This window comes from Symphalangus syndactylus, chromosome 10 (assembly GCF_028878055.3).
Source record: "Symphalangus syndactylus isolate Jambi chromosome 10, NHGRI_mSymSyn1-v2.1_pri, whole genome shotgun sequence".
Lineage (NCBI taxonomy): Eukaryota > Metazoa > Chordata > Mammalia > Primates > Hylobatidae > Symphalangus > Symphalangus syndactylus.
The window spans coordinates 10,615,848-10,636,595 of record NC_072432.2 but is presented as its reverse complement, the minus strand read 5'-3'; the positions used below and the strand labels follow the sequence as shown (position 1 = coordinate 10,636,595).

Genomic DNA, 20,748 nt, shown 5'->3' with positions numbered 1-20,748 from the left:
TCTGTCCCCAGAGAGATGGGAGTTTTATCTATGAGCCCCTGACTGGGGCTGCTGCCTCTCAGAGATGCCCTGCCCAGAGAGGAGGAATCTAGAGAGGCAGTCTGGCTATAGCGGCTTTGCCAAGCTGTAGTGGGCTCTGCCCAGTTCGAACTTCTCAGTGGCTTTGTTTTACACTGAGGGGAAAACTGCCTACTCAAGCCTCAGTAATGGTGGATGTCCCTTCCTCCACCAAGGTTGAGCATCCCAGGTTGACTTCAGACTGCTGTGCTGGCAGTGAGAATTTCAAGCCAGTGGATCTTGGCTTGCTGGGCTCTGGGTGGTGGGATCCACTGAGCTAGACCACTCGGCTCCCTGGCTTCAGCCCCCTTTCCAGGGGAGTGAACAGTTCAGTCTCGCTGGTATTCTAGACGCCACTGGGGTATGAAAAAAACTGCAGCTAGCTCAGTGTCTGCCCAATTGGCTGCCCAGTTTTGTGCTTGAAACCCAGGGCCCTAGTGTCATAGGCACCCGAGGGAATCTCCTGGTCTGTGAGTTGCAAAGACGGGGGGAAAAGCGTAGTATCTGGGCCAGAATGCACCATTCCTGAAGGCATAGTCCCTACCGGCTTCCCTTGGCTAGGGGAGGGAGTTCCCAGACCCCTTGCACTTCCAGGTGAGGCGACACCCCACCCTGCTTGCTTGCCCTCTGTGGGCTGTACCTACTGTCTAACAAGTCCCAGTGAGATGAGCCATGTACCTCAGTTGGAAATGCAGAAATCACCCACCTTGTGTTTTGATGTTACTGGGAGCTGCAGACTGGAGCTGTTACTATTTGGCCATTTTGCCAGCCACCCTGAAAAAAAAAAAAAAACTTTTCTTGTGGCTACTGAAAATGAATTCCTCCTTTTACTCCAAAAGGAAAGTAGTTCTATTGCCTGCAACTCTCACTTGGAGACCACACAGCTCCAGCAAGGCAGCCTGCCTTCTCTTAATCCCCACTTGAATGTGATGACACACACTAACTGCAGCCATCTGTTGAAACACTTCTTCAAGCACTCAGTGCAGTGGTGTGTCAAGACAGGCTGCCAAGTCCAATTGCTCAACCACAATTACTTTTGCACTCACCTAATGCATAGTCAATGCTCAGTAAATATTTGAAGTGAACGAAACTGAGCTCTGAGCATGGCCACACTGGGTAGTTCTAAGTTATTTTCTGCTTTGTTCTCTGTGATTCTCCAAACTATCTTTAAATTCTTACTAAAAGTTACATCTGAAGCTCGACTCCACTGTGGAAATTGAAGGGCCAATATCACACTTGGAACAGAATAACGAATACTTAGAAGCAGTGGTTTTACCACCATCATAAATTGATGTCCCCACCTATAGCTGTATTCCCAGCTAAATCTAGGCCTGGGATGTTAAACCTCCATGAGGAAAGTGGTGCAGTGATTCAGATACTGGTGTTTGCAAAGTGTTTCACATATAGAATTGTTAGAATTGTCTTTAGAAGACAGGTTTATCTAACATCTTGCATCTGTTATATGCACTAATAAATACCATTTTCTTATGGGGTCTCTTAGTTGAATTAAGTTACTTTTTCTTGCTCCCTGCATGTTGCTTTGTGGAAATGCTTCTTTTCACTGGGAAAGGCAGTAGTTACCTGACCTTAAAGTTCAGCAATATTGGATTGCAGTTTTGACCCAGGGTAGACAACCAGTTTCTTACACCTTTGGACGTGTGATGGTCCAAAGGCAGATAAAAGAGCATAACAGTGTCAATCAATGTTCTTTTCAGTCCCCCCACCCAGTGGATATTGGAAGGTCTAGAGAACTCTCATGTATTAATGACCTTGAGTCTTAAACTGTCCCGTGGTCATATTTTCCACCAATGTAAATGCTGGGACAAAAAGCAAGCTATAAAATGCAGAGATACAAGAGAAAAAAGGAGGATGTTTTTGAAGACAACTTGGAATTAAGTCTAATAATGTCTTGACCTTCCCGTGTATGTAATCAAATAAACTATTTTATGTAATTCTGTCAAATTCAGCTTAATCAGAAATAGGACTTGCAAATATTTTCCTCATTCTGTGGGTTGCCTTCTGATTCTCTTTGTAGTTTCTTTTGATGCAAAAATGTTTCAATTTTTATGAAGTCCAATTTATCTTTTTTTCTCCTTTCATTGTGCTTTTTTGTCACTTGTGTTTGATTTTCAGCAATTTTAGCCCTGTGGCTACAGGACATAAGATTCTCTTTCCCAACAAACCCATGCATTGCTTGATCCAGGAATTTCACCCATGAGCTCATCCTTGTCTTCCCCTTAACACTGTCTGGCAACATTAGCTGCCACCAACCAACTAATTATATTCTTTAGTTTTTCCACTAATGTGAAAAAGTATCTCATGTAGAGTCACCAATTTCCTCGCCTCCTATGGGTCATTAAGTAGAGTATGATTGCAGATGTCTTGTACATCTCTATAAACAATTCAGGCCATGGACTATCATTGTCTTCTGTATTACTGAAAATAGTCCTCAGTGTTTTCAAGTCTAATCTTAGGGAGACAATCTAGAAACCCCACAACCAATCATCCAGTTCAGAAAACTTAGATTCCTGTGCCTCTAGAACCACTCCTGTTACCAAAATCTATTAGTTAGGGTTCTCCTGAAAAACGGAACCAATTGTGTGTTGGTGTTTGTGTGTGTGTGTATGTGTATGTGAGAGGGGATTTATCAGGAGCATTAGCTCATGTAATTATAGAGGCATGTGGAGGCACCATATACCATTTACAAGCTGGAGAAACAGGGACCCAGTAACATGGCTCAGTCCATATATGAAGCCCTGAGAGCCAGCAGAGCCAATACTTTATCTCTCAGCCTGAAGCTGAAAGCCTGAAGCCCGGGGAGCCACTGGTGGATGTCCTAGAGTTCAAAGACCACTGAAATTGGGGCTCTGATGTCAAAGGGGAGGAAAAAAGTTGTGTCCCAGCTCCATGAAAGAGAAAGAGGCCAAATTCACCTTTCCTCTGCTTTCTTCTGAGCCCTCAGCCAATAGGATTGTGCCTGCCCATAGTGGTGATGGTGGCACTTCCTGAGTTAATCACTAATTCAAATGCCAGTATCTTCCAGGATTATCCTCAGATACACCTCAAAATGATGCTTTACCAGCAGTCGAGGTACCATTTAATACAACTCAGTTGACACATAAAATGAACCATTACACATGTTATATTTTTCATGATTTGACCCATTTATCAAAAAGGGATACCCCATTTTATTCTTTACTTTGTTGTACTTTGCAGATATTACTTTTTATTTTTTTTATTTTTTTATTTTTTTTCAAATTCAAGATTAGTGACATCCCTTTTGAGCAAGTCCACGGGTGCATTTTTCCAACAGCACATGCTCACTTCATGTCCTTGGGTCAAATTTTGGTACTTCTTACAATATTTCATACTTTATTATTTTACCTGTTTTACTGGTCTGTCATCAGTGATCTTCGATGTTATTATAATTGTTTTTGGGAGCCGTGAACTGTGACCAGATAACATGGCGAACATTCGATAAATGTTTTCTGAATGTTCCACCGACTTGTTGTTTCCTAGTCTCTCTCCTTCTCCTCAGCACCAATCCTCCCCTGTTCCCTGAGAAACAACAACATTGAAATTAGGCCAATTAGTAATCCTACGATGGCCTCTAGGTGTTCAAGTGAAAGGAAGAATTGCACATCTCTAACTTGAAAACAAATGATTAAGCTTACTGAGGAAGGCATGCTGAAAGCTAAGATAGGCTGGAAGCTAGGTCTGTTGAACTAACTTTTTGAGACAGTCTCGCTCTGTCACCCAGGCTGGAGTGCAGTGGCACGATCTCAACTCACTGCAACCTCCACCTTCTGGGTTCAAGCGATTCTCCTGCCTCAGCCTCCTGAGTAGCTGGGATTACAAGCATGTACCACCACGCCTGGCTAATTTTTGTATTTTTAGTAGAGACAGGGTTTCACCATGTTGGTCAGGCTGGTCTCAAACTCCTGACCTTGTGATCTGCCTGCCTCGGCCTCCCAAAGTGCTGTGAGCCACCACATCTGGCCTGTTGCACTAATTTTTAGCCAAATCATGAATGCAAAGGAAACGTTCTTAAATTCAAATACTACTGCAGTAAATACACAAATGATTAGAAAGCAACAAAACAGCCTTATTGCTGATATGGAGAAAGTTTTGGTGGTGTGGGTCAACCAGCCACAACATTCTCTTCCACCAAAGCCTAGTCTGGAGCAATTCCTAACACTCTTCTAGTCTAGGAAGATTGATAGAGATGAGGAAGCTGCAGAGGAAAACATGAGATCTACCAGAGATTGGTTTGAGATTGAAGGAAAGACACCATCTCTATAACAAATGCCAGGTGAATCAGCAAGTGCTGCTGGAAAAGCTGTAGCAAGTTATCCAGACTTACCAAGATCATTAATGAAGGTAGCTACACTGCAGATTTTCAGTGTAGAAAAGATAGCCTTTTATTGAAAGATGATGCCATCTAGGACATTTATGGCTCAAGAGAAATCAATAGCTGGCTTCAAATCTTCAAAGGACAGGCTGACTCTCTTGTTATGAGATGATGCAGCTGGTGATGTTCAGTGAAGCCAATGCTTATTTACCATTCTAACAATCCTAGGGTCCTTAAGATTTAAGCTAAATCTATCCTGCAAGTGTTCTGTAAATGGAGCAAGAAAGCCTGGATATCAGTGTATCTCTTTAAATAATAGCTCACTGAATACTTTAATTTCATTGTTAAGACCCACTGCTCAGAAAAATTTCTATGAAAATATTGCTTGTTGTTTGTTGACAATGCACTTAATCACCCAAGAGCTTTGTTGGAGATGTATACAGAGATTACTGTTGTGTCTCTGCCTGCCAACACAGCATCCATTTTGTGTCCCATGGATTGTGGAGCAATTTTGATTTTTTTTTCTAGTCTTGCTGTTCACAAAATATATTTAATAAAGCTATAGCTGCCATAGATAGTGATTCCTACAAAGAATGTAGACAAAGTAAATGAAAAACCTGGAAGAGATTTATTCTAAATGCCATTAGAAACATTCATGATTCATGGGACGAGGGCGAAATATTAACGTTAATGGGAGTTTTGGGAGAAATTGATTTCAACCCTTCTGGATGACTTTAAGGGATTCAAGACTTCAATGGAGAAAGTAAATGCAGATGTGGTGGAAATAGCAAGAGAACTAGAATTAGAATTGGAGCTTGAATGTTATGGAATTGTAATCTCATGATACAATTTTAACAAATGAAGAGTAGCTTTTTATGGATGAGCAAAGAAAGGGGTTTGGTAAAATGGATTCTACTCCTGATGAAGATGCTGTGAGCATTGTTGAAATGACAAAGCATTTAGAATATTGCATACACATATTTAATAAAGCAATGACAGGATTATAGAATTGACTGAGTTTGCAATAAGTTCTGCTAGGGGTAATGTGCTATCAAACAGCATAATGTGACAGAGAAATATTTCAGGAAAGGAAGAGTCAATTAGTGCAGCAGCCTTCATTTTTGCCTTTAGAAAAAGACATTGTCACAGCAACTCCAACCTTCAATAATTACCCTAATCAGTCAGCAGTCAACATCAAGGAAAGACTTTCTACCAGCAAAGAAATTTTCCTTTGCTGATGGCTCTTTTGATAATAAAATATTTTAGAATTAAGGTATGTGTATTTTCTTTAGACAGAATGCTACTGTACACCTAATTACAATACAGTGTAAACATTCTATGGGCACTAGGAATTCAAACAACTTTTGTCACTCATTGGGTTATTTGCTTAATTGGGGTAGTCTGGAACTGAAGCTGCAATATTTCTAGGGTATGCCTATATTTAATGTCTTGTTTATCTTTTGTCACAGTTTTTGACTAAATTTGGTCCTATATTTGTAAAATCTATTCTGCCAATCAATTTGCTTTTGAAATAGAAATTTAATCCATTTAAGCACATGCCTCTCACAGACCCACATGCCCCTCAGTCCACCTCCCCCCTCAGACCAGTGCCTGCCTCCTCTGCTCTCCCCCGTCAGACCCAAGCCCCCTCGGTGGCCCTCCCTGCTCAGACCCACACCCCTCTCAGCCGACCTCCTCTCTCAGACCCACGCCCCCCTTCACCTGGACCTGCCTCAGACCCAGGGCCCTGCCTCAGACCACCTCCCCCCTCAGAATCACACACCTCTCAGAACACCTCCTCCTCAGGCTCACTACCCTCTCAGACCACCTCCCTTCTCAGCACACATAATAATATTTTGGTCAATGACAAACCACATATACAACAGCAGTTTCATAACTTAATAGCTTATTTTTATTGTACCATTTCCATGTTAAAATGTATTTGGATATGTAAATACTATCCATTGTGCTACACTTGCCCATGGTATTCAGTGCAGGACCATGCTGTACAGGTTTGTAGCCTGGGACCCATATTTTTATTCTATAAATTTCTTTTTTGAGTTGGAGTTTCGCTCTGTCGCCCAGGCTGGAGTGCAGTGGTGCCATCTAGGCTCACTGCAACCTCCCTGGTTCAAGTGGTTCTCCTACCTCAGCCTCTCAAGTAGCTGGGATTACAGGTGTGTATCACCATGCCCAGCTAATTTTTGTATCTTTAGTAGAGACAGGGTTTCACCATGTTGGCCAGGCTGGTCTCAAACTCTTGACCTCAAGTGGTCCGCCTGCCTCAGCCTCCCAAAGTGCTGGGATTATAGGTGTGAAACACCGTGTCTGGCCCCATATTCTATATCATATAGCTTTAATGCACAGTAAGCTATGCCATCCAGGTTCGTGTAATTATACTCCCTCATCTTTGCACAAAGAAAGATGAAATTGCCTAATAAAGCCTCTTTCAGAAGAGGTGTGATGTGATGCATGATTGAATTAGTGACAGGGAAAATGTGACTTTTGCCATTTTCAGTTTTTCCTTTCTGTCCATAGCTTTTTTGTCCTTCATATCCACAGTTACTATTTTTTTGGTGTGTTTGTATGACTTTTAAAAGTGACATTGGGATTCTCATATCATTTCCTCTTAAGTATATTCTATAGTTATTTTCTTTGTGGTTGCTGTGAGGATGACATACAACTTTGTAAAGTTATAACAATTTACTTTGAATCAATACCAATCTACCAGTATTTCATAAACCTTTCCACAGGGTTTTTTTTTTGCCTTTTTACATTTTATTATATGTAAATTATACCTTAGTAAAGTTGATTTTTTTCTTTTAAAGAGATTTCAGCTACATATTAACTGGCTGAAAGGTGTGGGTCGTGTTTGGATCCTAATTCCAACAGTTGAGGGAAACAAGAGAACTTAAAGGATAAATTGGAAAATATGAACATAATCTGGATATTCTGTGATTTAGGTATTATTGCTGATTTAGAGGTGGGTATGATGAAGGTATTGTGGTACATTTAGAAGGAGCATCCTTATCTCTTAGAGATTTACACTAAACTGTTTACAAATGAAAGTATACAATGTCTAGGGTTTGATTCAAAATGATTCAGGGGGGTGGATATAATGAAAGGGACTACAAAGGAAACAAATTGGCCACAAGTTAATTATTGGATGATGGATACATGAGGCTCATTATACTCTTTCCATTACTTTTTTGTATGTTTGGAATTTTCCACATTAAAAACTTAGAAATAATTATATACTGATATGGTTTGAATCTGTGTCCCCACCAAATCTCATGCTGAATTGTAATCCCCAATGTTGTAGGCGGCGTCTGGTGGGAAGTGATTGGATCATGGCGGTGGATTTCTCATGAATGGTTTAGCATCATCCCCCTTGGTACTGCCCTTGCAAAAGTGAGTTCTCGTGAGATCTGGTTGTTTAAAAAGTGTGTAGTACCTCCCCTCTCTTTCTCTTCCTCCTGCTCCAGCCATGCAAAATGCCAGCTCCCCCTTAGCCTTCCGCCATGATTATAAGTTTCCTAAGACTTTCCCAGAAGATGAGCAGATGCCAGCACCTTGCTTCCTGTACAGCTCACAGGATCATGAGCCAATTAAACCTCCTCTCTTTATAAATTACCCAGTCCCAGGTATTTCATTTTAGCATTGCAAGAATGGACTTATACATATGCACATATGAAAAAGACCAAAAGAAACTTCAGTAACATATTACATTGGTCATGGTTTTTAGAATTAGGGTTATTGATGATTTCCAATTTTTTCTCCATAATTTTTATCAAAACTCTTTTAGGAACATAACATTTTAGGGTTTTTATTCTATTTTATTTTATTATTATGATACTTTAAGTTTTAGGGTACATGTGCACAATGTGCAGGTTTCTTACATATGTATACATGTGCCATGTTGGTGTGCTGCACCCATTAACTCATCATTTAGCATTAGGTATATCTCCTAATGCTATCCCTCCCCCTTCCCCCCACCCCACAACAGTCCCCAGAGTGTGATGTTCTCCATCCTGTATCCATGTGTTCTCATTGTTCAATTCCCACCTATGAGTGAGAACATGTGGTGTTTGGTTTTTTGTCCTTGCAATAGTTTACTGAGAATGATGATTTCCAGTTTCATCCATGTCCAAACAAAGGACATGAACTCATCCTTTTTTATGGCTGCATAGTATTCCATGGTGTATATGTGCCACATTTTCTTAATCCAGTCTATCGTTGTTGGATATTTGGGTTGGTTCCAACTCTTTGCTATTGTGAATAGTGCCGCAATAAACATATGTGTGCATGTATCTTTATAGCAGCATGATTTATAGTCCTTTGGGTATATACCCAGTAATGGGATGGCTGGGTCAAATGGTATTTCTAGTTCTAGATCCCTGAGGAATCGCCACACTGACTTCCACAATGGTTAAACTAGTTTACAGTCCCACCAACAGTGTAAAAGTGTTCCTATTTCTCCACATCTTCTCCAGCACCTGTTGTTTCCTGACTTTTTAATGATGGCCATTCTAACTGGTGTGAGATGGTATCTCATTGTGGGTTTGATATGCATTTCTCTGATGGCCAGTGATGATGAGCATTTTTTCATGTGTTTTTTGGCTGCATAAATGTCTTCTTTTGAGAAGTGTCTGTTCATGTCCTTTGCCCACTTTTTGATGGGGTTGTTTGCTTTTTTCTTGTAAATTTGTTTGAGTTCATTGTAGATTCTGGATATTAGCCCTTTGTCAGATAAGTAGGTTGCAAAAATTTTCTCCCATTTTGTAGGTTGTCTGTTCACTCTGATGGTAGTTTCTTTTGCTGTGCAGAAGCTCTTTATTTTAATTAGATCCCATTTGTCAATTTTGGCTTTTGTTGCCATTTCTTTTGGTGTTTTAGACATGAAGTCCTTGTCCATGCCTATGTCCTGAATGGTATTGCCTAGGTTTTCCTCAAGGGTTTTTATGGACTTAGGTGTAACATGTAAGTCTCTAATCCATCTTGAATTAATTTTTGTATAAGGTGTAAGGAAGGGATCCAGTTTCAGCTTTCTGCATATGGCTAGCCAGTTTTCCCAGCACCATTTATTAAATAGGGAATCCTTTCTCCATTGCTTGTTTTTGTCAGGTTTGTCAAAGATCAGATGGTTGTAGATATGCAGCATTATTTGTGAGGGCTCTGTTCTGTTCCATTGATCTATGTCTCTGTTGTGGTACCAGTACCATGCTGTTTTGGTTACTGTAGCCTTGTAGTATATTTTGAAGTCAGGTAGCGTGATGCCTCCAGCTTTCTTCTTTTGGCTTAGCATTGACTTGGCAATGCGGGCTGTTTTTTGGTTCCATACGAACTTTAAAGTAGTTTTTTCCAAATCTGTGAAGAAAGTCATTGGTAGCTTGATGGGGCATTGAATCTATAAATAACCTTGGGCAGTATGGCCATTTTCACAATATTGATTCTTCCTATGCATGAGCATGGAATATTCTTCCATTTGTTTGTATCCTCTTTTATTTCATTGAGCAGTGGTTTGTAGTTGTCCTTGAAGAGGTCCTTCACGTCCCTTGTAAGTTGGATTCCTAGGTATTTTATTCTCTTTGAAGCAATTGTGAATGGGAGTGCACTCATGATTTGGCTCTCTGTTTGTCTGTTATTGGTGTATAAGAATGCTTGTGATTTTTGTACGTTGATTTTGTATCCTGAGACTTTGCTGAAGTTGCTTATCAGCTTAAGGAGACTTTGGGCTGAGACAGTGGGGTTTTCTAGATATACAATCATGTCATCTGCAAACAGGGACAATTTGACTTCCTCTTTTCCTAATTGAGTACGCTTTATTTCCTTCTCCTGCCTGATTGCCCTGGCCAGAACTTCCAGCACTATGTTGAATAGGAGTGGTGAGAGAGGGCATCCCTGTCTTGTTCCAGTTTTCAAAGGGAATGCTTCCAGTTTTTTGCCCATTCAGTATGATATTGGCTGTGGGTTTGTTATAAATAGCTCTTATTATTTTGAGATACGTCCCATCGATACCTAATTTATTGAGAGTTTTTAGCATGAAGGGTTGTTGAATTTTGTCAAAGGCCTTTTCTGCATCTATTGAGATAATCATGTGCTTTTTGTCTTTGGTTCTGTTTATATGCTGGATTACATTTATTGATTTTCATATGTTGAACCAGCCTTGCATCCCAGGGATGAAGCCCACTTGATCATGGTGGATAAGCTTTTTGATGTGCTGCTGGATTCCGTTGGCCAGTATTTTATTGAGGATTTTTGCATCAATATTCATCAAGGATATTGGTCTAAAATTCTCTTTTTTGGTTGTGTCTCTGCCAGGCTTTGGTATCAGGATGATGCTGGCCTCATAAAATGGGTTAGGGAGGATTCCCTCTTTTTCTATTGATTGGAATAGTTTCAGAAGGAATGGTACCAGTTCCTCCTTGTACCTCTGGTAGAATTCGGCTGTGAATCCATCTGGTCCTGGACTCTTTTTGGTTGGTAAGCTATTGATTATTGGCACAATTCCAGAGCCTGTTATTGGTCTATTCAGAGTTTCAACTTCTTCCTGGTTTAGTCTTGGAAGGGTGTTTGTGTTGAGGAATTTATCCATTTCTTCTAGATTTTCCAGTTTATTTGCATAGAGGCATTTGTAGTATTTTCTGATGGTAGTTTGTATTTCTGTGGGCTTGGTGGTGATATCCCCTTTATCATTTTTTATTGCGTCTATTTGATTCTTCTCTGTTTTCTTCTTTATTAGTCTTGCTAGTAGTCTATCAGTTTTGTTGATCTTTTCAAAAAACCAGCTCCTGGATTCATTAATTTTTTGAAGGGTTTTTTGTGTCTCTGTTTCCTTCAGTTCTGCTGTGATTTTAGTTATTTCTAGCCTTCTGCTAGCTTTTGAATGTGTTTGCTCTTGCTTTTCTAGTTCTTACAATTGTGATGTTAGGGTGTCAATTTTGGATCTTTCCTCCTTTCTCTTGTGGGCATTTAGTGCTATAAATTTCCCTCTACACACTGCTTTGAATGTGTCCCAGAGATTCTGGTATGTTGTGTCTTTGTTCTCACTGGTTTCAAAGAACATCTTTATTTCTGCCTTCATTTCATTATTTACCCAATAGTGATTCAGGAGCAGGTTGTTCAGTTTCCATGTAGTTGAGCGGTTTTGAGTGAGTTTCTTAATCCTGAGTTCTAGTTTGATTGCACTGTGATCTGAGAGACAGTTTGTTATAATTTCTGTTCTTTTACATTTGCTGAGGAGTGCTTTACTTCTGACTATGTGGTCAGTTTTGGAATAGGTGTGGTGTGGTGTTGAAAAAAATGTATATTTCCACAGGGTTTCTTTCTCTTCACCTCACATTACTTTTTTCAGTGAGATTACACACTATGTAAATATTAATTTAGTGTTATTTGCATACATTTGTGTTTCAAATCTTGAGATAAATGGAGTAAAAATGTGAACTTCAAAAATACATTTTTTTCATTTTGTCTTATATATAGAAACAAGCAGTCTTTATACATCTTTATGGGTTTGAGTTACTGTCTTTTATTTCAACCTGAAGTACTGACTTTAGCATTTCTTCTTTTTTCTTTTTCCTGTTTTTTTTTTTTTTTTTTTTTTTTTTTTTGAGACAGAGTCTCACTCTGTTGCCCAGGCTGGAGTGCAATGGCGTGATCTTGATCTTGACTCACTGCAACCTCCTTCTCCCGGGTTCAAGCAATTCTCTTCCCTCAGCCTCCTGAGTAGCTGAGATTACAGGTGCATGACAGAACACCTGGCTAATTTTCACATTTTTAGTGGAGATGAGATTTCACCATGTTGGCTAGGGTGGTTTCAAACTCCTAACCTCAAGTAATCTGCCCACCTTGGCCTCCCAAGTTGCTGGGATTACAGGCGTGAACCACTGTTCCAGCCTCGCTTTAGCATTTCTTATAGAAAAAATATAATGAAATGAGGAATTGGATTTAACAAAATTCTATAACCTCCGTGTGTTCCCAATTTAAGCTTTAAAAAATTCCGAGTAACTTTCTTTTTGTTTTTGTTTTTGAGACAGAGTCTTGCTGTTTCACCCAGGCTGGAGTACAGTGGTAGGATCTCTGCTCACTGTAAGCTCCATCTCCCGGGGTCACGCCATTCTCCTGCTCCAGCCTCCTGAGTAGCTGGGACTACAGGTGCCCGCCACCACGCCTGGCTAATTTTTTATATTTTCAGTAGAGACAGGGTTTCACCGTGTTAGCCAGGATGGTCTCGATTCCCTGACCTCGTGATCTGCCCACCTTGGCCTCCCAAAGTGCTGGGATTACAGGTGTGAGCCAGAGCACCTGGCCTAACTTTCTTTTTAAAATTAGATTTCTGTGAAAATGAAGGGTAAACAAGTAGAATAAGCCTGTAGCAGATTTACTGTTTATTTATTTTTTATTTTTTTAGATTTACTATTTGTAAATGACTGTTCTAATTATTCACATCTTGGGGAAAATAATGTCATGCATACTAAGAAAATCTGAAATTCTATAGCATTACATACTTGACTAATAAGTTAAAAAAACATTAATTTTTGATTATGTCAATCAACTTTGTGATGTGAAATAATTGTTTGAGTCATGCTAAGTGTGAAAGTCCATTAGGCACTAATGTAGAGATGCAGACAATATGATGTTTCATTCTGGAGTTTTGGAGAAAAAGCTGACCTGCCGAAATTGATTTGTGGTTTCTTGGCCTAGAGGTTGTATTTAAAGCCATGAGAATATTTGACATCATCAAGGAAATGAGTGAAGACAGAAAACCAGTCCGAAGATCACCCAAGGGTCTTCCAAAGTTCATGGCTTCTTCCAATTCTAAGAAATAAATCATTTTAGGAAATATTGTAAACTACAAAACTTGGCAGGGTATTTCTCAGCTGAAAGACATGGCTTAAGAAAACCCCTCTAATGGGGTTAAATCAGTGGAGGGTAAAAGCACTGGAAAATGTGCATAGGTTATAAACACCTGTCAGTCTCAAAGCGCTTTAGCCAGTAGCCCGTAACATTGTCCCAACTTTTCAAAAAGTTGTCTGGAATGAAATTTTATTTTCTTGACTAGCTGATTAAATTTGTACCCCTACAAACTATACGAACAATTAGGTGTTTTTAGTAACTTTCAGGAATAATTCTTACAAAGTTTGAAAGCATCATGCTATTTCACATACACTGTTTTCAGAAGAGTTTTGAAATTTTGGATAATTAGATGTAGTTGCAATTTTGAAATTAATTTGATAACACGTAATGGCTTTCAGATATTTTATATGAGTAAGTGTGCCTTTGTGAATGTATGAAATATTTCAAAAGACTGAGTAGAACAAATTAAGAGTATATTTTTAGAACCTAATATTTGTTCTAAATGGAGCTGATATTCAGGAGAATGTGGCCAGTCACTGGTGTCTTTGATGTCCTGCTCCACCACAGCCCAGCAAGGTCACTGCTGATACTGAGCACACAGAGGAGGTCAAGGCCTGGCTCTCAGCCTTAAAACAATGTGGGAAGTTTCCTTTTATGCCCAAGATGTAATTAACAAAAGAGCATGTGTTTGTATTTCCCAAGCAGAATGTGCTCAACTCCCTTCTCACCTCTCCCATATCTGACTTCTAATTATTTCTCCTGGATGGGTGCCCTCCCACCTCCCTAACCATTACCCCACAGGGATGCTGCATCCCTAGGTTGCTGGAGCTCCCATTCTTGCAATGCTGGAGGGAGGCCTTGGATTGTTGGTCATCCTGTCAATATGGCTCACGTTCAGGCTCTATGCTGTGTGTTTTCTTCTTTCTGAAAGAGCTAAAGACAGACTAACAAATATGTCACTTGCTCCTCCTCTAGAGGCTGAAAACTCTACCTACTCTCACCTCAAAAATGTCTATAAAATATTTGTTATCATCTACTCTCTGCCCCAAACTTATAGGCAAATCAATTTTTGGCCCTAAAGAACTAGAAGGAAAAGAAACACACAAGTAACAGAGAAATGAGGAGGAAAAGAATCTTTAAGGAAAAACATTCAATTACTTCAAGATAAAAATTTATTATGTTGGCTTTCTGGACCATGGATGTATCTAGCTAGCTGAAGTTGCCAAGCAGGAGGGGAGCGATTTAACCAGAGGCTGCGTGTCCAGTCACCAGCATAGAGACATCCTCTGCATCATCATCCACACGCAGGGCCTTCTGCTAGATGTCGTGCAACACCCTCTATGCTAATATTCATCTGAAAATGGATAATCAGGGTGGTCCATAAGACTGAAAAGAGAAAGGATAGTACATAAATATGGATGAAATGACTCTATTAAAAAGCTGGTAGCAAAGTGATTTATATGAAGCTGCCATTAGTGTGAATGTTAAGAAGTTTATTTTCGGACTATTTGTAGAATATGTCTTTCATGAACATGAGTTTATAATGGGTGTTTTTTTTTTTTTTCAAAATAAGAAAATTTTCAACTTACATTCCCTTGCCTGGAATTTATCACACAAACTACACAGGGTCAATTGTTCAAACATAGTCCTCCATATCTGTCAACAGAGCAAAGAGATATTCTGACCTTTTCTACTTCAAATTCTCAATGAAAGCAGGAACTCATCCTGCATTGTTTTGAATAGAAATAAGCCAGCTATATGTTCATCACTAACAAAAAGTTTTGAGGGTTAAATGTTATTGCTAGCAATCACATTTCCTTTTAAAAAATGTATTCATTACTGACTAGCTGCTTACCATATGGAAAATATTTTCTTTAATTCAGACATGTAAATTGTCATATGTGATATGGGGTTCCATATCCAAAACCTACAATATGCTAAGGGCAATCTTTAGGTGAAAATCACACAAAATAGAATGAATAAATGATTCATTAATATTGAATAATTGATTGGTGAGAATTACTGATGTTTGCCACTTTTCCTTTCCTTTTCATGATTTTCTATTTTACTATTTTCCTCTAAACTAATAAAGATATAAACAATGATATCTAAAAATGTTTGAGTCCTTATGATGTGCTGCTGTGCTTATCCTTTTTAATACATTATCTCATGTCTATTACTTGTTAACATCTCCACCGCAGGCAGTGACATAACTTGTTTTGCCCTCATCACATGAGTGCCTTTCTGTGAATCCTAGAACCTTGGAGCATATAGAAAGAGTAAGATCTTTTGTCAGCTATATATTATCCCCAACGATGGGACTTTCCAACTCTTCCCTTGATTTTTTTTTTTAAATGACTGAGTCTTGCTCTGTTGCCCAGGCTGGAGTGCAGTGGCACAATTTTGGCTCACTGCAACCTCCGCGTCCCGGGTTCAAGGGATTCTCCTGCCTCAGCCTCCTTAGTAGCTGGATTTGCAGGTGTGTGCCACCATGCATGGCTAATTTTTGTATTTTTTGTAGAGACAGGGTCTCGCCATTTTGGCCAGGCTGGTCTGAAACTTCTGACCTCAAGTGATCCACCTGCCTTGGCATCCCAGAGTGTTGGGATTACAGGCATGAGCCACTGAGCCTGGCTCTTCTCTTGATTTTTAATCTATCTTCTCTAAAACTTCTTTATACTCTGCATTGAGATTTCCATATTGCAAAAATTAAAGCCAAGAGTTCTATTGCCCACTAAGGGCAAACTTCCCGGAGGCAAAATGCAGTGTTTGGGTCATGAGCAAATGTCTAAGGAGAAGGAAGAAAGAAATTTGAAACAATTAAAGATATTGAATTGACATGATCTAGTGAGCAATTCCATATGGAAGAGATGAGAATTTCTGGCATGGACACCAATGTTGTTGGAAATGTTTTTTATCTGATAAGGAACTGAGTGGATTTGGAAGAAAAAGCTATAAGTACAGATTTTGGAAAACATTGATGAAGCCATATGGGCAATATCTACTGTCCACTAGGCCGTAGCAAAAATGCCAGGCCTACATGAAAGTTGCAGATTCGGCAATAATATTGGCTGCTCTGGAAATTTCCATGGAGTCAGGAGAGCAGAGGCACAGGTTGACCCATGCTGACCCTGGGTCTACTCACCCTGTCAGAGAACAGAGCTCTGGAGTGAATCCAGAAGGAGAGTTCCAGAGAGTTCCTGTGTCACCTCTCGCTTGCACTGGCCTCTGTCTCCCTGGTTTTGAGGTCACTTTCAACACCCATCTGACGTTCCTCCTCTAAAAATAAACTGGGCAACCCATTTTCCAAAGTTACTTACAAATCCATGACAATATATCGATAATTTCTGTTTAGGCCATCTAGAACTTTCATATCCTCTGATGTCAACTGGAATTCAAAAACCTACCAAAGAAGTAGAAAATTTTTATTCTTAGATTGAATAATGGTCAACTTGGAATAGCCAAGTATATCACACAGTAGGGTGTAGAGGCAATATGTAAAATACTTGATAAGTTTCCAAAAGTCATGAAAGACCATCTCTAAACTCTCAAGTGATTAAAGAATATCAGATAAAATATAAATATATTCCTAGATATTACATATTGAAACTGCACAAAACTGAAGACAAAATCTCAACAGAAACTAAAGATGGAACGAAGTTGACCTTGTGTGCCCATGATTGGTTCATGTACTTAGATTCAGAAGAATCTAGAGAAATTCTGAAATATATAATTTAGACAGTTTGATGGTGATACAATTTGGATATTTGTCCCCTCCTAATCTCATGTTAAAATGTAATTCCCCAGTGATGGAAGTGGGTCCTGGTGGGAGGTGTTTGTGCCATGGGGGCATCCCTCATGAATGGCTGGGTGCCCTCCCCATGGTAATGAGTGTTCACTGCATTAGTTCACATGAAATCTGGTTTAAAAAGGAGCCTGACATTTTCCTTTTTTCCCTCTTCATCTCTTGTTATTCGATATACTTCCTCCTCTGTCACCTTCTACCATGAGTAAATGCTTCCTGAGGCCTCACCAAAACGAAATGCTGGTGCCATGATTTTTGTACAGTCTGCAAAATGGTAAGTCAAAACAACTTTTGGCATATTTTATCTGGCCTCGGGTACTTCTTTATAGCAGCGCACAATGGACTAATACAGAAAATCGTTACTAGGAGTGGGACATTGCTAAAAATGTCTGAAAATGTGGTAGTGGCTTTAGAACTGGGTAATTAGCACAGTTGGGAAGTGTCGGGAGGGTTCAGAAGAAAATGGGAAGATAAGGGACAGTCTGGAACTTGTTAGGCATTGGTTAAATGATTCTGACCAAAATGCTGACTAAAAATATGGCCAACGGGCCGGGCGCGGTGGCTCACGCTTGTAATCCCAGCACTTTGGGAGGCCGAGGCGGGCGGATCAAGTGGTCAGGAGATCGAGACCACAGTGAAACCCCGTCTCTACTAAAAATACAAAAAAAAAAAAAAATTAGCCGGGCGTGGTGGCGGGCGCCTGTAGTCCCAGCTACTCGGAGAGGCTGAGGCAGGAGAATGGCGGGAACCCAGGAGGCGGAGCTTGCAGTGAGCAGAGACTGTGCCACTGCACTCCAGCCTGGGCGACAGAGTGAGACTCCATCTCAAAAAAAAAAAAAAAAAAAAAAATGGCCAATGAAGTCTACGCTAATGAAGTCTAAGATCAAAATGAGAAACTTACTAAGAACTGGAACAAAGATCACCCTTGTTATACCTTAGGAAAGAACTTGGCTGCATTATGTCCATTCCAGGACGTTGTAGAAGTCTGAACTTAGTGATGATTAAGGGTATCTGGTGGAAGAAATTTCTTTCTTGTTTTTTTTTTGTATGTCCATTTTCTATTTCACTTTATTATATACAAATATTAACACTTCAGTGTATACTACCTTTGTAGTTTACAAGCCTCTTTCACATACATAATCTTAGTGATTCCTAACATATAGTCACATAAGTATTCTTAGTCCTATTTTTATTATTACTATTATTATACTTTAAGTTTTAGGGTACATGTGCACAATATGCAGGATTGTTACATATGTATCCATGTGCCATGTTGGTGTGCTGCACCCATTAACTCGTCATTTAGCATTAGGTATATCTCCTAATGCTGTCCCTCCCCCCTCCCCCCACCACACAACAGTCCCCGGAGTGTGATGTTCCCCTTCCTATGTCCATGAGTTCTCATTGTTCAATTCCCACCTATGAGTGAGAACATGCGGTGTTTGGTTTTTTGTCCTTGCGATAGTTTACTGAGCATGATGTTTTCCAGTTTCATCCATGTCCCTACAAAGGACATGAACTCATCATTTCTTATGACTGCATAGTACTCCATGGTATATATGTGCCACATTTTCTTAATCCAGTCTATCGTTGTTGGACATTTGGGTTGGTTCCAACTCTTTGCTATTGTGAATAGTGCCGCAATAAACATACGTGTGCATGTGTCTTTATAGCAGCATGATTTATAGTCCTTTGGGTATATACCCAGTAATGGGATGGCTGGGTCAAATGGTATTTCTGGTTCTAGATTCCTATACTACAAGGCTACAGTAACCAAAACAGCATGGCACTGGTACCACAACAGAGACATAGATCAATGGAACAGAACAGAGCCCTCAAATGATGCTGCATATCTACAACTATCTGATCTTTGACAAACCTGACAAAAACAAGAAATGGGGAAAGGATTCCCTATTTAATAAATGGTGCTGGGAAAACTGGCTAGCCATATGTAGAAAGCTGCAACTGGATCCCTTCCTTACACCTTATACAAAAATTAATTCAAGATGGATTAAAGACTTAAATGTTAGACCTAAAGCCATTAAAATCCTACAAGAAAACCTAGGCAATACCATTCAGGACATAGGTGTGGGCAAGGACTTCATGTCTAAAACACCAAAAGCAAAGGCAACAAAAGCCAAAATTGACAAATGGGATCTAATTAAACTAAAGAGCTTCTGCACAGCAAAAGAAACTACCATCAGAGTGAACAGGCAACCTACAGAATGAGAGAAAATTTTTGCAACCTACTCATCTAGCAAAGGGCTAATATCTAGAATCTACAATGAACTCAAACAAATTTACAAGAAAAAAACAACCCCATCAAAAAGTGGGTGAAGGACATGAACAGACACTTCTCAAAAGAAGACATTTATGCAGCTAAATTACTAAATTTTAATGGAATACTCTAATGATACAGAGAATGAGAGGAAAAGAGAATTAAAATGTCATCAATTTAGCAATTGATGAATCTAGGTAAGAAGCATTCATTGTATTCTTAGAATATTTGCATAGATTAGAAAATTCTCAGTTATCTAAAGACTATTAAAAGTATAATTTTTCTATGAATAAATCTAGGAAAACATACACAAATGCCTTAATAAAGAATGGTATGTAACTAATTGAAGCATATCTTAAAATATCACATAAATAACTGAATATTCATAGGGTCTATGGTCATAAACTGGAAGTCTCAATCAGTTCTTACCAAACTGATCTGCAGTTTCATAGCAATTTCAGCCAGAGAACAAAATATTAGCCCTTTTGTTGAAGTTGATAATACTGAATGTTATGTAACAGAACACTCATTCAGGACTAGCCAAGCCATTATTATATAAGAGAATAAGTCAGAAAAATACTGTTACTATTATGGTAGTAAGACTTTCTATTCGACATAATCTAGACAGTGCAGGAAAGTTAACTCTGAAAGGGGGGAAATGTCAGTGAAGTACTTATGGACACTTAGGATGAAAAATCAAGATAAGTGAGCAAATACAGACTTTTCAATAATTCTTAGTAGGACATTTTAGTATCAAGTGAAGATTATGTATATGTACATTTGTACCCTTATTTCACATATTAAAAATCAAATTACTATCCCAGTTTATAAAAGTACATTAATACTTTTATAAGATATTAATAGAAAATAGTATATTACTTTGTATGACTATATAATATTTTACTACATAATATAGTAACATATTGTCATGTTTCCAATGTAGAAAAAGTCATGATATTAGCAACTACAAGAAAATGTCATAAATAATTTGACTACATTAAGAGTAGAAACTTTTGCTTATTAAAACCACCATAAAGGGAATTAAAATACGGGTACATTTTGGGAGAGGGTATTTCAACAATACATTTGAAGCTCTTAAAGAATATCCAGAATATGAATTCTGGATTAATTCTGTAGAGCTGCCTGATTACCCTGCACACATGTGAGAGAGCTGAGCCAGAAACAGGACTAGACTGAGTTCAGGTGGAGCTTAGGCTAAATTTCAAACCATGGAATTGTCAGTTAAATAAATGGTTTTGTATTAAACCTCTATGTTGAGAAGTTTAATAAGTTTACTTAGTATAATTATGGTCTTCTACACATAGAAAAAGACATGCAACCTAATAAAATACCCAAAGACTTCAACAGGCACTCAACAAATAATTCTAAGAGAATAAATAT

General features: G+C 39.1%; 1 protein-coding gene across 2 annotated transcripts in view; it reads right to left on the bottom strand.

Moving 5' to 3' along the window:
• Positions 1 to 14,529: 14,529 nt before the first annotated feature.
• LOC129491834 (aldo-keto reductase family 1 member C4) overlaps positions 14,530 to 20,748 on the bottom strand; it is a 34,093-nt gene continuing 27,874 nt past the window's right edge. For both annotated transcript variants that reach the window (XM_055296400.2, XM_055296401.2), the window contains exons 8-9: positions 16,585 to 16,667; positions 14,530 to 14,650 (exon numbers count right to left, since the gene is read on the bottom strand). In XM_055296400.2, the coding sequence (XP_055152375.1) occupies positions 14,608 to 14,650; positions 16,585 to 16,667 (126 nt within the window). In that variant the 3' untranslated portion in view covers positions 14,530 to 14,607. The remainder of the gene's footprint in view (positions 14,651 to 16,584; positions 16,668 to 20,748) is intronic.